Source organism: Camelus dromedarius, chromosome 4, assembly GCF_036321535.1.
Source record: "Camelus dromedarius isolate mCamDro1 chromosome 4, mCamDro1.pat, whole genome shotgun sequence".
NCBI lineage: Eukaryota > Metazoa > Chordata > Mammalia > Artiodactyla > Camelidae > Camelus > Camelus dromedarius.
Genome location: NC_087439.1, coordinates 71,248,203 through 71,270,486, shown reverse-complemented (window position 1 = coordinate 71,270,486; position 22,284 = coordinate 71,248,203). Strand labels below are relative to the sequence as shown.

The following is a 22,284-nucleotide window of genomic DNA, read 5'->3' as shown; positions in this document are numbered from 1 at the left end:
CATCTATTTCTTTTTCTTCTATTTAAAATGGAAGCTGATTATAAATACACCAGATTGATTTCATGATCCTCTGATGAGTCACAACTCAAAGCTTTCAAAGCACTGTTATAAATTCACCTGTTCATTCTACTCCGTATTTATTATCTACTGTGTTCCAGGCACTGATGTGAGGTGTGGGGAGATACCTCAGCTCCTGTGCTCCATAGAGCTTAGAGACTGGTGGGGAAACAGACAATTTATAATATCAATAAAAGCACAACAAAGCTTATATAAAAGCTTTCACCACATGCAGTGGGAGTGGGTAGCAGAGATTTCTCTGTAGTTTAATGAGTCAGACCACAGTTTTGATGAGAGAAAGAATTTGACTAGCTTTGCAGATTGGAAAGATCATTTTGACTGCAGTGTTAAAAAAAAACAATTGGAGGGGTCAAGACAGGAGGGAGAGAAACCAGTTAGGAATCTGTGGCAGCGGTCAAATGAGACCCAACGGTGGCCTCAATCGAGAGAGTTGCAGTGGGGATGGGGAGAAGAGGACACGCTAGGACTTGGCGATGATGCTTCCTGGGTTTCCGGCTCAAGCACTTGAGTAGTCGGTGGTGCCATTATTGTGATGAGAAAGTCAGGGGATAAACAGGCTCAGGGGAGCAGATCATGATTTCAGGTCCAGACTTACTGAGTCTGAGGTGCCCGGGAGACATCTAAGTGGTGATGTCTACTTCAGAGTTTGTTACATGTTCTGTGGAATTCAAAAGAAGAGTCTGGGCTAGAAACACTTTAGGAGTCTTCAGAGTAGATAATATTTTAAGCCACAGGAGTGGATGAGATCACACAGGGAAAGAGTGTGTGTAAGAAGAGAACAGGGTCTAGTACAGAGCCCCGGGGAACACCGCTGTTTATGACAGTGTTTCTCAAAGTGCGGTCAGTAGGTTAGTTAAAGCTGTATAACCATCACTTGAAGGAAAGTGGCTTAAATCAAAGAGGTTTATTAATTTCATGAAACACAAAGTCTGGAGGTCGTGTGACCAGAGTTGATACAGACTCAGAAATGTCATCATATATTTAATACCTTGTAATAGCCTATAATGAAGGGGAATATGAAAAAGAATAGACACATGTGTACAACTGACATCACTATGCTGCACACCAGAAATTACACAACATTGTAAATCAACTATATTTTAATAAAAGAAGAATTTTAAAAAGTTGCTGCCAAAAAACAAAACAAAACAAAACTGAGTTCTTTCCATTCTTCTGTCAAGCCAGCCTCAGCGTGTCGCCGGAGGGGAGCCTCGGAGCTGCACCGTGGCTGCCACGACTCCAAGCACCATGAGCAGACGGGTTGGAGACTACCGGGAAAGCTAAAAGGGAGGGAAAGATGTTACCAAGAGAACAATGGGATTGGATATTTACTTCAAGTCCATTTATTGTGTGAAAATTCATATTCAAATGCTTTCTTATGATTTAAAAAAAAAAACAAAAACAGGATTTGGGTCTTGTGTGGAGAGTGGCTAAAAACAAAGATACAAAGGAGCAAGCACTGAAGGAAAATCCCAGCCACTTGGCTAGGCTGAGGCTTAGCACTAATTATTTTGGGATTTTTTTTCCCCCTCTTTTCCTCTTTTTAGAGACGAGTACTTTTTCGCTCCGAAACAGTAGAAGGGAAGGAAATGAAGGCTTCTAGGAGCTAAGGGTTAACTGCTCTTCTCTTTGAATTTAGGGAAACTTCGGCATTGCATATAAAGCTCTTTCCAAAGACCAGGGAAGGGGGCTGGTGCTACTAACATTCTCAGTAACTTTCCCCAAAGCAATGTGCCTTAGTATTTGGAATGCAGGTGGAGGAGGCCAGAATACCAACAGGATAACCAAGTGTAAGGTGAATAAATGAATGAGAGAAATTGTGACTGAACAATCCACATAGGTCGTCAGAGTTCATCTGCACATTGCTTGGGGAAATGGGCCCCATCCTGTATGGTGCAGCGGCCCTCACGAAGTGGCAAATGTGATCAGCTGGTGAGCATTCTCCATGAGAATACTTCGTGTGCAGAAAAGACAGTGCTCTGTTAAGGAGCTTGTCATTTTCTTCATGTTGCTCAGTTTCCTTTGATCATTTCTTGTTTTTCAGAATCGGAGTTAGGGGTGCTATGCTAACTCCCAAAGACCCACTCGTCAGTTCCCAAATGGCTCCTAGCCAGGAAGCCACAGGAATCACACAAAAGCGTGCCGTGCCACCCTCATACTTCTAAAGAGAGGCAGCTGCCCTAAGCCCTGGTCTTTAGGGGGCTCTGCATCACAGGTGTACACAAAACCCAAGCTTACTAAAGAACACACAGGTCCTGGATCTGGAGCTCAGCTCTGCAATAGTAGGACCCATCCATTCTGAGCATCCATTCTTACCATTAAGACCAGCAGGCTCCAGGGGAGCACTTCACATCTCTTGCCCTTTATGTTCGAAACAAAAGATGACTGTGTGAACATGCTTCAAGGTTTCTTGGGTTGTGCTGCTGAAGTCAGAGACACTGCTTTGGAATGCAGGAGGGATGGGGGCCCCAGCAGCAAGGTGAGAGGAGAGGAAATTCATCAAAAACTCTCAGATAGCATGAATACATAGATTCAAGCTTAGTGAGATACCATTTTCCAGTGGTACTGTGCATCCATTTTTTGTCCTTTTCATGTTTTCATTTGTAACTCCACAGGAACTCATTATTGGAGTGGTACTTGCAAGAACTACATAGTGTGGCTGAAGAGAATTTTGCAATATGATTTTTTTTCTTCCAAGTAAGTTTTATAATTTAAAATTTTTATTTATAAATTTTTTTTTTAATGGAGGTACTGGGAATTGAACCCAGGACCTCACACATGCTAAGCACAAGCTTTACCATTGACCTATATCCTCCCCACTGCAATATATAATTGCAATATGCAATTCTGAGTACCTTTAACTTTATATATGTATACAGGTCTAGATGGAGCATGAATGAATCATGGTGCCAATTCTTTCCATTACAGTATGGATCTAGAGATTGCTTTGAGAGATGGTGAAATAGCTAATAAGTGGTAGTGAGTTATATGAAATTAAAATACTTTGTAAAATTTTCTGGCCTGTTGTTGTCACGTTTGAATGTGATGTGAAATTCTTACCTTTAAACAACTTAGCGATTTTGCTGAGAAGGCAAGAAAAATTAATTTAACGAAATAATACTTTGATTTTCATGTATTTTTCTTTAACATTTCACATCACCTTTGGTATGCTTCACTCGTACTTTCTTCCTGGCTGCCAGCCAACAGTTGTGTTCTGGCATCTTTGCCAAGCCTGCACAGCAACAATTGTTCACTTGAAAATTGTATGGCATTTAGTCCTTATTTCACAAAAACTAATGAAAAACAGAAATACCAAATTTGATATTAACATAACTCAAACTTAATATGATAGAAACAGAGGTGAAAGTCAGCAGGATGCTGAAAGCCTCAAATCTTTACCCTAATCAGATTTTTGAAGTTAAATACATCTGTTGATAATCATTGCGAAAGAAAACACAATTAAAGATGCTGGGAATATCACTAAATTATATATCAAAGAAGTTGAGGCTCATACTTCATTTATTTCTCACAAAATGTTCATATTTCTAAATGAATATTAAATGAATTTTTAAAAAGATACAGCAATTAAATTGTGACAGAGAAAAGAGAACATCAAAGAACCTTTTCTATTAGAATCTAGCAATTTTCAAACTTAATTTCTTGCAAATAGTTTCTAAATAGCTTAGAGTATCAGTAGTAAATTCTGGACTATAGGAAAAGAACTGCTTCATACTTCCTATTTTCAAATTAAAGATCTGCCTATCAACGACTTTAGGTTTTATTTTTTTGTTGCTGATAATTTGCTAAGGAAACAACATGGCTATTCCATTTCTAAAAAATCTAAGAAAATACAATAAGATCTGTTTACTACTCATGACTATTATTGGTTTGTTTTGTGTTGGTTTGGCAAATAGAGGTTGTTTTCTGTACCAGAAACAACCTAATGGAAAGGAAGGACAAGCAGGATTATCTGTGAAAAGAACTGGGACAAAAACACAGGAAGACAAATGAAAATTTAAGAAGATACTCATGTTTATTATCTGATTTACATTTGACAAAGCAAAGGTAGGTGCACAAAGAGCTGTTTGACAAAGTCAAGCCCCAGATATCAAACAACAGCATCTCCCTGGCAGCCCCAGAGGGCACCGATGCCACTCCCGGGGGCCGGGCTGGCAATGCAACCACTCAGCCACTACACACTAGGAGCTCGAGTTTCAGATGTCAAAAGTCAATATTACCAGCAAGTACTAATTATGTACCAGAATGTTCAGAAAAAATAACAGGCTTTGAATACTGTATAAAATACATCTTTTATAGAGAATAGGCTCTTGTGAGCTGCCTTTCACTTATTCCCTCCCTTTGCCAAAGCCTGTTCATTCAGGTGAAATCAAGGACATATAGTACAAAATTTGTTTAAAAATTACTTTAACAATGGGTATTAATTTTTTTCCCAAGACCCATGCCTAAGGCTATTTACATCAGATTTGGGATCATCATAATTCAGGAGAACTTTTAATTCTGAGTTCACAGGGAAGGTATCCATCCTAGGAGATAACAGGATACTCAGCAATACCTGAGGTATAATCATCGAAAACCTTCAGAAGGAAAAAAGAAGACTGAAGTTTCCTATACTGGCATGAGAGTACATACACAGCTGATACAGAAAAACTAAAATGAAGGAAAAAAAAAAAAAAGAAAAACTAAAATGTGCACAGTGCTAAAACCTAACAGATAAATTAAGAAGGAACTTGCTACAAGGCTCCAGTTCTTACTATACTTTACACACAATTTCATTATAATAGAGATTCTCAGGCTGTACCAAAGATGATTTTAGGTGGAAATTTCAAAAACAGCAAAACTCAATTTTAAAACAGGATTCATTTCTAGAGACAAGCACACACCAGTGTACAAGCACTGTGTTTCTGGTGGAACACTAATGTCAATTTAATTTTCAAAAACCAAGGTCTGGTCCTCTTTAATCAGATGGGCTTATTTGGCTGTGAATACGTCCTCACTCTGCCTCCAAAGTGATCATTTTAGCATCGGTTATTTTAAAAGGGTACTAATTATACAGAACACTTCAAAATCTATCTTAATTTATAGTTGTTTATATAATATACATAAAATCTGATCATTTAAAACTTTGTTCTACTCTCTGGCCCCATACTTCCTAATTCCTGATGTTTCTTGGAAACTGGCAACAGGAAGGTTGCTTTCTTAGAGAATAAATAAAAAAAACTTAAAGAATTGGCTAAAATAAGCACCCCAGAATTACTTTCTTGAAATAGAAACTCGAATATTATCATTTAAAATGTGAATGGGAATATTTTCGAAACTGAAACATCAGGAATTCCTCTGGTCCACATTCAGGACACTTATATCCACTTCCAGACCAGCTGGAATTCCTTTCTGAACACCTATGTATGATCTGCTGACTTCAGAATGACTGAGCAAAGGGGAGAGAATGGGGAGAGAGGACAGTCTCACTTTTTGTTTTTAAGAAATTTATTTAGGAAAGTTTTATTAAAAGATCATAAAAAGCATGGAAAACTCACACATTCTTACTACTGCATTTGTGTTGCTTTTTAACCCTTTTGAGCACAGAGCTCTTCCTGAGGAGAGCGAGCTCAGGAGGACAGAAGGACCCTCCTCTGGCCCGTAACAGGGGTCTGGATGCGAGTCAAAGGAGCAACACTCATCAGGAATTCTTCAGAAAACTGCCTTTCAGTTAAGTCAGAACAAGGGAGCAAAACATTTGCAAATTAGGCACCCAAAAGATCAAATAACATGCTTCCCATTTTCAAAAATAATTAGCCCCGCCTTCATCTTCGCCCCATCATGTCTTTCATGGAATGGCATTTCTTTCTGAACTGGACTGCCGAGATAAAGCCACATCATCTGACCATCTGACAAGGAGCAGACCTTGGTCAGCAACACTCAGAAAACAGATCTGTTTCTCTTCCCACTTCACAGCCTTGTGTCACACTGCTCAAAGCTGAAACTTAAAACCTAATCCCGGAGTTTCACTTTGTTGTTTCACATCATTTGTTTAAAAAAAAAACAAAACAAAAAGGAATCTCAGAGAAAAAGCAAAGCTTTGACTTTCCAATTAAAAAGTTCATTCTCTAATTCTACAGATATCAAGAAAAAGGCAGATGTATTTTAATTTTATTTTGTATTAAAAAAAAAACCACAATCTCAAAGCAAGCACCTGGGTTTTACTTCAGTTTATAATAATTCACTGTGCCTGAGAATTTTTGTGCAAATACATGTCACCTTTCATTAAAAATATGCATAGCGCATTTTGGAAAAAGTATAGTTGCAACCAACCTTCCTTACAAAAAAACTTACAGACATAAACACACAACATTCTCTAATTCCTATTGATTGCACTTCTGGTTTAACCCTTCCAGCCTCCAAGAAAATTTGAAAGACATGTAATTATTTTCATATGCCTTGGCTACTACACTTATCCAGAAGAAATATTTTGAAAACAACTTTCCTTGGTTCCAATTTCCCATATTTTCCTTCTTAAAGTAAATCTCTCCTACCCACTACTCATGTTGTTTTGGGCGGATGTTGTATAAAAAATACAAATTTAAAAAAATGAACTCTTGTTAATCACAGATACAAAAGGAATGTGGATGATGTTTGGGCTCCCAGTGGCTCAAAGGCCCGAAAAGAGAAAGCAAAAAGGGAGTCTCCATTATTCTGATCTTATGAAAAAGGTAAAATTCCTTGTATGATAACTACTCCTTGATGGATACATAGTTTAACCAGACCTTAACAGGGGCCAACATAAAAGCCATCTCATTGTTGTCTCAGTAACAGGCCAAGCTTCCAGCAACCTTCCAGAACAGCTTTCAACAGGCAATGGTCAAAGTAGCCTTTTTCCCTCCCATCTCATAACCTGGGTTCCCTGCTTATGCTCACCAGAAGTAAATGTGCTAGCAAGTTCAGTCTTTCTGGTATGTTTCAATATTACTGAATTGATTTTCTTTTTTATTTTCAAGACAAGAAAAAACAACTGAAGGACTACATTAACACTTTCATCCTTCTCTGCCTCCAAACAGTCATGACCCATTTATTTATACCTTCAATTTATCAGACGAACCTCCTGCTTTGGGGCCTCATCGCAATTCTGTTTCCATTCTTCCACTTTCCCTTTCCCACATCCACAGCCCTTCTGCAACATGCCTCTTCCCTCAGACAAGACCACATGTATCAGTGCAAATCTTTCCTTCATGTGCTAATTTGTATAAGAGGTCAGCCAACTGCTGACCCTCAGTTCTCCTTCAGGATATCCATTTTGGGTGAAGATGTGCAAACTGGGGTGCCAAAGCTACCCATCATGACTGGAAGACTCTGGTTCCTCCTCAGTCCACTCAATAAATTGCTACCTGAACTTAAATAAACAGCAGAGTTTGGTCTTTGAAGACTATTTTCTGCCTCTTGGCTTCTTCCATTTTTCTGGGCCTCAGGGGTTTTGATCACTCTGGCTATGCCCAGTCTCTTCAGCCTGTCCACTAAGTTCATCTTCAACTGGCCAACATCAGGAGGGTTCCGGGATGGTCTCAAGCCATACATCTCCTGGAGGAATGTTTCCGCTGGTCGGGAGGCCAGAAAATTTTCAGAGAGGTGGACTCGAGGCTCATCAGGCAAAGGAGAAGGGCAAGGTGAGTGAGATGGTGAATTGGGTGGTGTGGAAGGGATAGCCAGGCCTCTGGGGAGAGGCTGGAGGAGGGGGATCTCTGAAACTGGACTGTGGTACACTTTGGCAGAGATGCCTCGCTCTTGCAGAAGTTTGGCCAAGCTCATGGTGCTGCTGAAGGTTATGGTGGAATCTCGTCGATTGGTGATGGACTCACCGATGCTGAGTCTATAGGACAGAGCAGGAGAATTCACCGCCGTGTTTGATGAACTGCTACCACTACTTCCACAGGATAAGGAGGGGAAGCCAGTGCTTTCCAAGAAAAGAAAGAAAGAAGAAAAGCAGGACAGAGAGTTTAAGAATAAAAAGTAATCCTGAGTCAGCATTTTAAGTAATTATAGCAGTTAGCCACAGCAAATACAGAGGAACAGCCAACAAAATATCAGTATCTGAGGAATGAAGTTTTTGATGCGTTACTTCAATAATTAGTTTTTTGTAATTTGTAATTTAGTCATTAACTTATTGAAACATATTTCTTTTCACAGCATATGAAAAAGTTTACTATGCGCTTAGATAACTTTATTCTTAAACTTTGACTCTAAAATATGTATCTGTAGAAATACAACTAAATTTTATGATAAAAATAAAAGAAGTTTAAGTATTAAAGAAAGTAAGCTTTAGAAATTTCTCTTGATATAACCATTCTATAAAGTAAAATATACCGAGACAATAACCCATGATTTAACAACTCTTCAGCCTTTCAGAAAATACAATCTTTCATAACTAAGCCAAAGTTGCTCTTCTAAAGAGAAATTTATTTTTTTAATCTTTCAATTTTTATATGACTGAGAACAAATAAAGTTCTGTTAAATTTCCATTTTTAAGAATGTTAATTCCAACCAACAGTAGTATAAAGACACCCATGGAGTGACTGTTTCTCAATCTTGACTTAAAGCATGTATTTCTGGGAAATTAAAAATAATCAAAAGCTTCAACAGCTATTAGAATCTTTCTTCTTAGTCTATGTTTTGTTAAAAAGAAAAAAAAGCTAAATAAAAAATCATCTACTCAAGGAAATGGAGAGGTACTCCTTTAGCAAATGTTTCCCCCTTGAGCAAATGTTAATAGCATCTGATAGATAAACTTTCACTTTAACACAAAATACTCAGAATATCTAGATGTCAAGATTTTTAAAGATTATGAACAAAATGCAGATCTAGGATTAATAAATAAACTTTGTAAAGTACTAACTTGTATTAAAGAAGCAAATGCAAATAAGTTTGACTACTTCTCAGTACCACTAAGAAACTCTTATCTATTGTACTCCCAGTCTCTCACCACCCCATCCCTACTTAATTGTAGAATTTCCTGCCCTTTCCTAAACTGTTAACTTCATTACCAAACAAAACAATGGTATCAAGAGTACTGAGGTACCACTGAGAGTCTTCTCACGAACCAACTTTTTAAAAAACTATTACCCTGTTGACCATAAGAACAATGTGGAAAAATCGCAGACATGCCTGTTCATTACAGACTTTATTGAGGTCTTTATTGGATACCACCCAAATGCTTCCCTAAACAATCAATTTGCTTCTGTCTTATAGACATAGTGAATCATAATCTGATGTCCCTCTACTTTGGCAGCTAGAAAGTTATGACTCAAATACACAGCTCACCTTGCTTAGAGAGTATATAAGATTTGAAAGTACAATTGTGCACTAGTTTTATTCCCCTATCCATTTTATATCCTTACTCTTCATTCCTCTTTGCTTCATTTTTCCCCCCTCTACTTGTAGTTAACATTATCCCTGCAATGCTCTCAATATCTTTGAAAACTACCTTTGATTCTCTTGAGAGTTGGTAGGATAGAAATTACAGCAATATTGCTTATTGTTCTAGCCCGGGTAGTGCCCAGAGGGTTCTGGCATTGTCCTCAGCTTCTGGGAGGTAACCTATGCCATATCTGCTAGAAGGGTGTTTGTTTAGGATGGGGCTCGCCACACCAGATCTGGGGATGGACCTGGCCGCACCTAGTAGTTGACAACGGGGGCCGGTCATGCCAGAAAGACCAACCATGTGATTTAGGGGGGAAGCTTGGGTCAGTGGACCTGGAGATGGGTTCAACTATATGGGTAATCAATCAATCATGCCTTACACACTGAAGCCAAAGTAAAAAATCCAGACACTGGGGCTTGGATGAGCTTCCCTGGTTGGCAATACTCCGTGTGCACTGTCACACATGGATGCCAGGAAAGTAATGAATCCTAAGGACAAGGGAAGCTTCGTGTGTGGAACCCTCCCAGACTCTGACTTGTCCATCTCTTCCTTCAGCTAATTTTAACCTGTAACCTTTCCCTGTGATAAATAGCAACCATGTGCATAACAGTTTCAGCGAGTTCAGTGAGTCCTCCTAGAAAATTTATCAGACAACAGAGTGGTTTGGGGAACCTCTGAACTGGCAGGTGGTATCAGAGGATGGGTTCCTCAAATCTTGCAGTTTGGCTAACTCTGGGTATAGTCTGGGTCATTTACTACCTGTCTGCCCTTGGACCATTCACCTGAAATTTCTATGCCTCACTTTTTTCATTTAGACACTACATACTCACTTGCCCTGACTACTTCAAAGAGATATAATGATCAAATGAGAAAATAAAATGTGAAAATATTCTAATGAGAAATCATCACAGACATTAATTAAAATTCTAGGAATTAAAATGACAGTCATTTAAAAAAGAAATTCATAAAGACATAGTTGAGGTAAGAAGTAAGGCCTCAAATTGCTGACACCCTCTTACCTGGGGGTAACCTGAGTGATATCCGAGGGATGTAAAATCCTACAGGTGGTAAAGGTGAACGTCGAGTTTGTGCATGACAGACATTTTCCTGGGTGTGAGGTTGCAGCTGCAGCAGGGTTTTTTAGGGAATCAAACACAAAAGTGAAAGAATATGTTAGCAATGTAAAAAGTTCATCATTATTTATTAATAATACATCATTTATCAAGTGTCTTTTGTACAAAAGTCTCCAAATCTAGAAATGAAATATACATATTGCATTTGTATCCACTGGTTGGTATATAGCTAACTCCTTCAATAATTTAAAACTGTAATTCAAAAGGATTTAAAATAGCTTACAAACAAGAGAGAAACACATTTTTGAAAAAAAAAATACTAAAAAAACCCCACCCAGAACTAGTCATCCAATCCTTCTAGCCAAACTATCTACTCCAGCAGTTCTTGAAGTGTAGTTTGCAGACCTTGTGGGAGTTTACAGGTCAAAACTACTTTTACAGCAATGCTAAGATGCCACCTGCCTTTTTGACCAGGTTGGCATTTGCACTGCTGTTGCAGAAGTAATAGTGGGTAAAACTGCTGGCTCCTTAGCACAAACAAAGGCAAAGACACCAGCTGTACTAGGATTCTTCACTGTTGTGCATAAGAACATCCTTGATGAAGCAGTAAAAATTATTTATTAAATCTTGACCTTTGAATCTTTTCAATATTCTGTGCGATGAAATGGGAAGTAAGCATTAAGCCCTCTGCTGCATACTGTGATGCAATGGTTATCCAGAGGAAAAGCACATGTACAATTGAATGTAACAATTTTTCACAGAAACCATTTTTACTCGAAAGAACAACTAATAAAGGTATTCAGACTTGGATATCCGGCAACATTTTCTCGAAAATGAATGTGGTGAGCTTGTCTCTTCAAGAAAATAACTGACAAGATTTGCTGCCAGTGACAGAATTTGAGCTATCAAGTTAAAATGAGTGTTTTGGTAGATCTGTATCCATCATTGAGAGCTTGAAAGTTTCCTAATACTAAAAGACTTACCTGCTGAGACAGGTGGTGATAGTATATGATTTTAATATATTATATAATGAAACGTGTCAACATTTGGAAGATCTGCATAACTCAGTGAATTAGTATTTTCCCAAAGCACAATGCATGATGTTATAAAATCATGCATGGGTAAAAGATGCAATTCAAAGTGTAGGATAGACTAATAGATCTTAATGTAACAAAGTATGAAAAGTTCACTGACAGGGTTTTAGATTCACATTGTTACAAACCTTAGAGAAACTACCACTTATCAAGTTTTGATGTAATTTCAAAGAATATCCACAAATACCTAAAGAGGCTATTAAAATACTCTTTCTTTTTCCAACTACATATCTACGTGAGGCTGCTTTTCTTCATATTCTTCAACCAAAGCAACATATTGTAATAGACTGAATATAGAAGCTGATACAAGAATCCAGCTATCTTTTATTAAACCATAGAGACTTGCAAAATTGTAAAACAAAACCATTCTTCTCACTACTTTTTAAAAATAGCTATTTTTTCATAAGACATATTATTTGTGTTAATATGTAACTATTTAAAAATAATTAGTTAATAAATATTTTTATAATTTCTCATTTGATTTCTAATATGGTAAATATCAACAGATATCATTCACAAGACAAGCTCTCTTGAATTCTCAATGGTTTTTAAAAGTATAAAGAGATTCTGAGTCCAAAAGGTTCGTGAGCCCCTGACTGAATTGCTCTCATGCAGGTTGGCTGAGAAGTGAAGAGAATCGTTAAGAGCCGCTAGTGTTACGGATTTCCATCATCTTATATTCAAGATGGAGTACACGCCTGTAAGATTTAAGTAGAGGCAGTCAGCTGACCATATAGTTATGCAGAAAGCAAAGCACTCTTCTCACCTGAAACTGGACCACCAGCTGAAGTCATGGGTGGTAGGAAGATTCCTGTTACTGGCTTCGATATTGGTGGTTTTTGTTCAACTTCTGAAGGTTTCTTAACCTGAAAAGTGATACCTTCCTCTTCATCCTCTTCCAAATCTGAGAGGTGATAGATGGCATCCTGGGGCAACTGGGTAAAGCCTTTAGTTATGACACCTGGTCGTGGGTCAAGAATGGTTCCTAAATTTGGTTGAGCAAGCTGCTGCCACTGGTGCAGAGTCTGTGATCCTGAGTATGCAAGCCAAAAAAAGGGCATGTTTTAAATTTTCAACAAATATTAAACCTTGGAAGAGAAGCTAAAATTATATGTATAACAAAGTAATGACAATAATAAAACTATTTTTTTGGCCTTAATATTTTGGTAACATTTGTAAATTAAAGTTCTCTGTGGAAGATTAACAAGATGCTAAAGGTATGAATAATAATCTTTCTATTTCAAAAGTTAACTCTAAAAAGGACAACTAAAGTAGGGATGAAAAAACCAAGACAACACCCTTAACAGGAACTAGGATGCAGAGGCAGTGATGAGGCGGAAGACATGTGCCTCAGAGGTGGGGCTGAATTTCCTCAGGTGACAAAAATCAACATTCCTTTGGCTTGGAACCATGCCTATGAATTTTGAAGTCAAAAGCCAGGCTCTTAGGTTGGAAGACACCCTGAATTTCAGTGTTTTTTGTATACTTCTCCACCCTGCTCTTGACCATCCTTTCACCAGGCTCTCAGGGAGAGTAGGGAAGTGAAGAAGGTGATAAAAGGAGGATCTAATCTCCTGGTCGCTGTCTACGGATGCCGGTGAGTGATCACTGCAAGCTAGATGCAGTGTCTAATTATGTCACTGATACTCATTTTATCCCATTTTATCTGAAAAATACTTGCACTGAAGATTAGTGAATAAAACTAACTAACAGAACCTTTGAGTTTGAGGGGTCCTTATTTTTTCTAATGCAGACATGATAATAGCAGACGATCATTTGAAGATTGTCAATATTCCATAAAACAAAGAAATTTATTTTGAATTCAAGTTCTATTTTAGAAGAGAACAGAAACTGAACTGGAATGATCAGAACAGAACAAAAGAAAAATACCTCTAAGCAAATGACACTTCTTGGGTAAAGAACTCTTTTTTGAAAAGGAAGGTAGAGATGAAGTATTATATGCAGATTATTTTTATTTATCTATCATATCCCATTTATCTTACCATGAAAACTGCTGTCTAAGATATTCCAAGGAAATTCCTTAGCAAAGGACGAGAAAAGATTACTCTTCCTCCCTCACATTTGTATAAAAACACGAGTAGAATAGAACTGACAGTCAGCCGATGGCTTGGAGAATGCATATCTTTTCACTCATTTTCCACAAAATACTGCTATGCACTGGCACCCAAACAGCGAAGGGCTAAAAAGATATCTTTTGCACATAGTGCTCTTATAATTACAGTACAAATTTCAATTCCAGGGGGAGGAAAAGCCAAGAAGCAACATGTTAGAAATGGCCTTTACTTATTTATTACCTTCAAGGGGCTTGACAATTTGTAATTTTTCAGGCATAAAACCTCGAAGGCAACTGGCACTGCTGAGGTCTGTGATCTCTGACTGGTCAGTGTAGAGAGAGGCAAGGCTCTCGGTGGGGGTCTCGCAGCCACTAACCCCTTCTTTCTGGTCAGCCAGAACCTGGATCTTCCGCTCCCATTCTTCAGCGAAGAACTGCTTCTCACTTAAGTAGTTCTGTCGCCGCAGACTCAGGCGATGCAGGGCTGCAGCCACATCACTCTCCGCAGAGGGTCCTGGTTGATCCACCTTCCGAATGTTCCTGCAGGACAATCACATGCACTGACTAGACCTCTCCTTTCCACAATGATGAATGTTCAAGAGACTGATCTTCAAAATGCGTATTTTATTCTTAGATATTAGGAATATAGAAATAGTAACAACAAACCCACACCTCTAATACTATATTCTATTTTTATAGATTATTTCAAGTGACTTCAGATAGACAAAAATATACTTTATTATGTGGTGTTTACTAACTTCTATTTCACTTAACTTTGAAACTTCAGATAATGATCATCTATAAATTCAGTTAAAGTAGTTAAACTAAATATTATCATATTTCACTCAATCTATATTACCACTGATGGTTAAGAGGTACCATTATTTTATGTACTACTAAGAAATAAAAAAATACTACCCATTAAAGTATGATATGTCATTGGCTGCAAAAGAAAAATACTTTCAAAAATATCAAAATGTGAAAAAAACTACTTTGGGTCATAGAATTCTCTATGAACACTGTAGACATTTAAGAGGAAATGCAGATGGTCAATAGGCATATGGAAAGATGTTCAACATCGCTAGTCATCAGGGAAATACAAATCAAAACCACAATGAGATATCACCTCACACCTGTCAGAATGGCTATCATCAAAAAGAATACAAATAACAAATGATGGCAAGGATTTGGAGAAAAGGAAACCCTCGTACACTGTTGGTGGGAATGTAAATTGGTGCAGCCACTGTGGAAAACAGTTTGGAGATTTCTTGAAAAATTAAAAATAGAACTACCATACGACCTAGCAATTCCACTCCTGGGTATATATCCAAAAAAAATCCAAAACACTAATTTGAAGAGATACATGCACCCCAATGTTCATAGCAGCATTATTTATAATTGCCAAGAAATAGAAGCAGCCTAAGGGTCTATCAACAGATGAATGGATAAAGAAGATATTGTGTGTGTGTGTGTGTGTGTGTGTGTGTGTGTGAGAGAGAGAGAGAGAGAGAGAGAGAGAGGGAGGGAGAGATGGAATACTACTCAGCCATAAAAAAGCAAAATTTTGCCATTTGCAGCAACATGGATGAATGTGGAGGGCATCATGCTAAGTGAAACAAATCAGACAGAGAAAGACAAATACTGTATGATATAACTTATATGTGGAATCTAAAAAAAATACAAGAAACTAGTGAATATAATAAAAAAAAAATTGGACTCACAGATATAGGAACAAGCTAGTGGTTACCAGTAGGGGGAGAAGGGGCAATATAAGGGTGGGGGACTGGGAGATACAAACTATGGGGTGTAAGATAGGCTCAAGGATGTATTGTACAACACTGGGAACACAGCCAATATTTTGTAATAACTGTTTTAAGTGGAAAGTAACCTTTAAAAATTGTATAAAAGTTAAAAAAAGAACATGTTGCAGACTATAGGAGACTATTAATAAAGAAGCAAATGAACACACAAATTTTTGAGACCAGTTTTCATAATGTTTTTGAGATATCAGCATTTGAGAAGTTCATTTATTCAATAAACATGCATTGAAAAGTCAAAACAAACAAAAAACAAGATTCGTAAATACTGCATTTTCATAGTTCTGTAATACATAGTTTTTCACTTTTCCACATTTTAAAAATTGGTGGTATCTTATCACTGATATCAGAAGAAAGAGTAGCAAGGCAAGTTTTAGTTATTCTATGTGTGAATTCACATAGATTTGTTTCTCTTAAGAACTGCGTACAGTGAGGCAGTACTGACACATAAGGCTACTGTGGGTGCAGAAGCTACCTGCTACAGACCAGGCAATACAATGAAAAACCCAGGGTAATGGATTTCTGCATGAGGAAAGACTTCTCTCAGGTGCCAAATATCTAACTTTCAAAGCCTTCAGCTGACTTTCCAGTAATCCTCTTTAATTTCTAGTTCTATGTAATTCAATGAAATGAATTAATGAAAAGCAGGAAAAAAAATCTAAAATTAAACAAATAGGAAATTGAGAGCAATCTGATTTTCCTCAATAGGTATTCAAGATTATTGTGTATCCTAAAGGCACCAAAGCAGCTGAGATTATGAGCATGAATTAAGAGAAAGTGTCATCCAATGCTATGTATAACTGCCAATGACCAAAGAGATGCAAACAAATTTAACTTTGAACACGAAGACTTAGACTCAAATTTTGCCACACCAAAGAAGGAAGTAGCAAAGAATTTTATAGTTCAATACAAACTCTATTTAGAATACACTAAATTAAATGTAGCTTTTTCACTCCAATGACCTGCCTTACAAATAATGATACAGGGAGTCATTACTGAATGAAAACTGACAGTTCAGAACTTCCTTGGGATAGCACAGAGCAATGATAGAATTCGAGTATATGAATCTATGTTTCTTACCCTGGAACCTCCTCCGAGTTGTTCCCCTGGCTTAGGATTGTTTTGTCCTCTGTTTGTTGTAAACCAGACTCAAAAGGTTTTGCTGTCATGATGACACTTGAACGGTTGGAGCCTGGAATGGGTAGCAGAGCTGGGAATGAGATAGAGCGGCCCCGTGTGTCATTGGCAACCTTGACAGTATCAAATACCCGTTTCTGTTGGGCTCTGTCAAAAAAGAAGTGTTCATTATTACCACTGCCTACCACTGGAGTGCTTCAGAAAAGAGACACATACGTGCAGTTCATTAAAAATAAAGCCACCCTGAAGAGCCTCTAAAGTTTAGGAGAAATCATTAGAAACTAAATTTCAGAACAGGAGAACGCTCTCACAAATGTGAACACTATGAGGAAAAATTAAATAGTAAGCAGATTTACTACTGAATTTCAAAATATCAGTCACTTTGGACTGTGGCTTCTTTTTAATTTCCATCTCAATGGTTGAGTAACAACACATGCGATCTGTACTTACTTTTGTTTAAAGAGAGAAGATTCCTCATCCAAACTCAGCTTCTTACGCATGGTCCCCTCAATCTCAGCTGCCAGAGATTCCTAAGAAAAAAAGCCTGAGTTTACTACACTGACTACCTAAGAAGCCTGTTGGGGGAAAAGAACTGTCTTTAAATTAATTAACAGTTTCCAGAATCCAATACTTTTGGTGTTATAATGAAAGAAAACATAAGAAAATAGTCACAGGCTAAAATGCAGGGGGAAAAAAAGAGACATTCTAGAAATGTAACTTTTAAAAAGTACCAACTACTTTTTCATGGTATATTTTTACAGGAAAGCAGTGGGGAAGAAACAATTATGGTAAATAGAAAATACTACATTTGTAGACACACAAAAATAAGAGTATGAAATGCTATAAACCAAGATGTTCATAGTGATTCTGCAGAGGTCAGGATTTGATGGTATTTAACTATTTTTGCTTCTCTGTAATTTCTAATTTTTCTATAATAAACATGTACAGCTTTTATAACATAGAAAATCATTAAAAGAAAAATAAGCAAGCTTTCCCTTTCTCTGGTCAGGAATGAAGAGTCAACTGGCATGTGTGGCATGCTCAGTGGGGCTGAGTTGACAATGACTAGAATTGGAGGTATGGGTGTGAACTTATGATTTTATATATGTATTATATTTATTTTCTATATCTTTATTTAAATATATGTTTATTTATCTATAAACAAACATGGATATGAATGAAAAGATAGATATAGATGTGTTCTTGTACATACGAACACACATATATTTCCTAGCTCTACCTGCTGAGAGGGTCTGGTAGCAATGACACTCTAGTGGCAATGGACACCTAACACCCAGATTTTGGATTCCAAACATCATTCCTCATTAAAAGTAACCAGAGCTCCTTGGAGAAATGGCTGATTCCAGACTGGGACAGAGAAAAGGCAAGATGAGCTTGAAGGAGATCCCACTGGCCATATCTGGGACAATTTAAGTATCAAAATAAGTATTAGTAATAATGGATTATAATCCATTGGCTAAAATAGAAATCTATGAGTGTATACTAACGTAAGTGAACAAATGAATAAATAAGTGAAGCAGAAAAGCTCTAACTTACAAAATAATGCCAATGAATAAATGTTGAAAAATTATGGAATTAGAAAACCACCATTTGGCAATCATTCTAGTAATAACTGAGTCAGACACAAATCATCAATGGGGGCTAAAACTAGTGGGTAAAAGTCTGATGAGAAACAGGATCTTTAAATAATCTCAAAATATCTCCCCACAAAATAGTAACTTGATCACTTGTTTAAGATAGTATCTGCCAATTTTCTTCATTGCGAAGTTAATTAGTAACATTAATTCAATCAACTATTAATTAACATTGATTATAGTGGAAAAAATTGGCAAATACTACCTTAACTAAGTGATCAAAATTAACTAATATCATTAGTAATGGGATAAATGGCCAATGTGTGCATTCTGATACAATGTACTGAGAAGAACATGGCATTATTTCTGCTAAACATGCATTGCCTCAATCTAATCATGAGGAAACAGCAGACAAACCCAAATTAAGGACATTCTAAAAGGTCATGAAAGATAAAGCAAAGACATAAGAACTGTCTGATTAAAACAACCAAATGCAATGTATCCTTCAAAGAACACTGTTGGGACAATTGGCAAAATTTAAATGGGCTCTGTGGAGGAGATAGTGATAGGACTGTATCAGTGTCAATTTCCTGAAGTTGACAGTTGTATGTGGTTATATAGGAGAGTGTCCTTGTTTTTAATAAATACACACTGAGGTATTAAGGAGTAATACCGTGTATCTGTGACTTACTGTTAAATGGTCCAGAAAAAATAAGAGAACAATACGGAGAATGTAGTAAAATGTTACACTTGAGGAATCTAGGCGATGAATACCTGAGAGTTTTCTGTTTTACTGTTGGAACATTAGTCTAAGTTTAAAATTATTTCAAAATTAAAAGTTAAACAAAAATTCTGCGTCTATATTCTTCAGAAAATCTATTATAATTTATAGTTTCGGTCCTTAAAAAAATTGCACGGAAGTGTTTAAGAGCTAGATTGTTAAAACAACCCTTTGAATCAACATTACAAATTCTGGCATAAACTCAGAAGTTATCATTAATTTCTTTAATTAAAAAAAACCATTTATTGATGAATTAAATAAACATGATTCCTGCCCTCATGGAGCTTACACTGTAACTGAAGTTAAATATTTGAAGAGACTCAAGATCATTAAAAGAGGTTTTACATGTTCACTGCACTATTTGAGAAAGTGACATGTGGTGGGCCTAGGGCAAGGATGACCCAAGTTGAAGTAGCTCTATGGTACACAGACCCAAACCTAATTTCCTTAGGGTTCATCTTTATATTACAATAAATCTAAAAGGTTAACTGTTAGAAGAAAGGCAATAAATAGGAGTATCAAGGTAGATATAGATATGCAAATAAAGGCCTAAGTTCCTTGAATTCCAAAAACAGGGACAAACCACATTATCTCTGTTCAAGATGCTTTACACCATCAGAAGCCATATTACCCTCAGGACCATCTAGCCTTAAACAAGTTTCCCTAAAATACATAACATCTTTCTCATTCCTTACCCCAGGAAAAACTCCATAGGACGGGGAAAAGTAGAGATGAGCAGCAGGGCCAGATCTACTCCGAAGTTCCTTTATTTCTTCTTGGGATTCATGTAACATTCCCAGACACTCCATGTTCCTGTCTTGTAACTCATGCAGCTGAAAGAAAGGATGGTAATTAGTGTCCTTTATTATATTCTCAAAATGACAATGGCGGCAAAACACCCATTGGGCTAAGAATTAATTTTATCCACAGGACTAGTTAACTTTATGAATATAATTTTAACACAGAGACTGAAACAAATCAAGCAAGGAAAGTATATCTATTTCAAGCTGCCAGAATTAGGGTATATCTTGGCCAGAATTACACATAAATGTGATTTCCTAAAAACCTGAAATGTAGCTGAGACAACCATAATTGTCAATTCAATATTTGATGTTTCCTATCCTTAAAATTCTTACAGAGACGGGGGAGGCTATAGTTCAGTGGTAGAGTGCGTGCCTAGCACGCACAAGCTCCTGGTTCAATCTCCAGTACTTCCATTAAAATAAACAAAGAAACCTAATTACCTCCCCCCGGGAACAAATTAACAAACAAAAACAATAAATAAATAAAAATTAAAGAAAAACATATAGAGGAAGTATAATAGCTATGGTCAACTTAGTTTAGCTTAATATTAGATACGTACGTTTTTAAACATCCCTCTAAGTCTATAAATGACAAGGTCAAGTCTACAAAGTATTGTATATGATGTCAGGGTGCTCAGTTATCCTAAACAAGCAGTTACTTCTCTCTTGTTTCAGAATCTTCTTTATAGTTAGATACACAAGCATGTTAAAAAAGTACACAATTCTCAGCGTACATTTTAACTTCAAAAATTTCTTCAAGTGTAGTATGTTGATTGCATCAGCAGTATCACTACGGCTAAGGGTGCTTATTAAAATTGCAGAGTCTAGGCCTTCACTCTGGACCTACTGAATTAGAAACTTTTGGGGATGGTGCTTAGGAATCTCTATTTGAAACTTACATTGAAAAAAAAAAACTCACTCTGCCAGGTAATTCTTATACGTACTAAGGAACCACTAAATTATATCTAATATATAAGATTTTTATGTAGATAGAAAGTAAGAGATTTCTGCTATTTCTCCTGACATATATGGTATAAAACCAGATATTATTATTATTATTGTTATTGTTATTATTATTAGAAAGTATCTTATTTTAAAAACTGTTGGGTTAGTTAAAGTAGATTGGTAAAAGGGTCACATATTCCTAAAGAATCTTATAAAAGTCAAGGTTTCCCCAATTAATCAAGAAGGATGTTGTCATGTTATTAGTTTCAGAGAGAGAATTTTTTTAAATTTTTACTTCTTAGATCTTATAATTTCATCTTAATCTTCTGCTGTTGTTTTACATCTGGTAATCACCTTTAATCATTCTTATTCACAAAGAAAAGAGAAACTATTCACTCCTCCCTTCCCATATCACACAAGATAAAGGAAGATTCCATTACCTCCATCGTCAGTTGTCTTTGGGCATCTTTGGAAGCTTGGAGGTGAAGTCTCAGTTCTTCCTTTTCAATCACATGCTAACAACATATTAAAAGAGACATGTGAAACCTTCCCATATAAAATACAGGCTACGCTCTCTCTTTTTAAGCCATCTTAAGAATCTTTCAGGGACATAGTCCAGAGGACTATCAAAAGCTAACCTTTCAAAAGCCAAATAAGCACAATAAAATGGGCAGACTGCCAGCTTAATCAAGGTGTTCATAGGACAATGAGCATGAGTCAGGAATTGACATCGCACTTTCTGAGGAAAATCTAACCCCATTTTAAGGAAAGAAATAGTGATTTTAAAGTAGTCATTCACACTATTTCATGGCAGAAGAATAAAACAGCAATCAGACTGAAGCATTGTAAAAGGGCAGGGTCCATGCTTATTTTGCTTAATGCATCTAGCACTTGGCAGAGTATAAAGCACTAGGTCAGTGCTTTTGTTGAATGAATGAACCTACTTCTTTAACTTTGTGCTGAAGATCTACAATCTGAGACAAGAGAGAGGAGATCTCTTCTTGGTATCGAATCAGTTCATCACTTTTCCCAGACAATTCTTCAGTCATTCTGGACATCTGAGCATTTGTTTCACCTTGAAAACAAAACAGAAATAAAACTTAATATAAATGTAGAGCAGAGGCTGGCAAACTATGGCCTAAGGGGCAAATCCTGCTTTGTAAAAAGCACTGGACTATCACAAATTGATTTTTCTTTAACATAAATTTGAAATAAATCTGGATCACACAATAGAGAAAACTAAAGGTTCTTCTGAAATAGGTTAATGCTGGGAATTTAACAGGAGGCAACGAAGCTAAGAAGAGATGACCTGTAAAGGCAAGCAAGCTAACGATTTTGCCGCACTCTTCTTTATGAAGGACAAGAAGGCTGAAAAGAGATAGGTGAATTACCTGTCTTTGTAAGTGCCGAGACGTTTCTGTCTTTGAGAACTCTTCAGGGACATAAATAAGATCCCAAAA

At 36.9% G+C, this 22,284-nt stretch overlaps 1 protein-coding gene across 3 annotated transcripts in view; it reads right to left on the bottom strand.

Annotated features, from left to right (window-relative positions):
* Positions 1 to 4,086: 4,086 nt before the first annotated feature.
* The window catches only part of TRAK2 (trafficking kinesin protein 2), a 58,031-nt gene continuing 39,833 nt past the window's right edge, over positions 4,087 to 22,284 (bottom strand). For all 3 annotated transcript variants that reach the window (XM_031451993.2, XM_031451995.2, XM_031451997.2), the window contains 9 exons: positions 21,769 to 21,899; positions 21,265 to 21,339; positions 19,772 to 19,909; positions 17,151 to 17,230; positions 16,644 to 16,847; positions 13,988 to 14,286; positions 12,439 to 12,705; positions 10,525 to 10,630; positions 4,087 to 8,041 (listed from right to left, as the gene is read on the bottom strand). In XM_031451993.2, the coding sequence (XP_031307853.1) occupies positions 7,363 to 8,041; positions 10,525 to 10,630; positions 12,439 to 12,705; positions 13,988 to 14,286; positions 16,644 to 16,847; positions 17,151 to 17,230; positions 19,772 to 19,909; positions 21,265 to 21,339; positions 21,769 to 21,899 (1,979 nt within the window). In that variant the 3' untranslated portion in view covers positions 4,087 to 7,362. The remainder of the gene's footprint in view (positions 8,042 to 10,524; positions 10,631 to 12,438; positions 12,706 to 13,987; positions 14,287 to 16,643; positions 16,848 to 17,150; positions 17,231 to 19,771; positions 19,910 to 21,264; positions 21,340 to 21,768; positions 21,900 to 22,284) is intronic.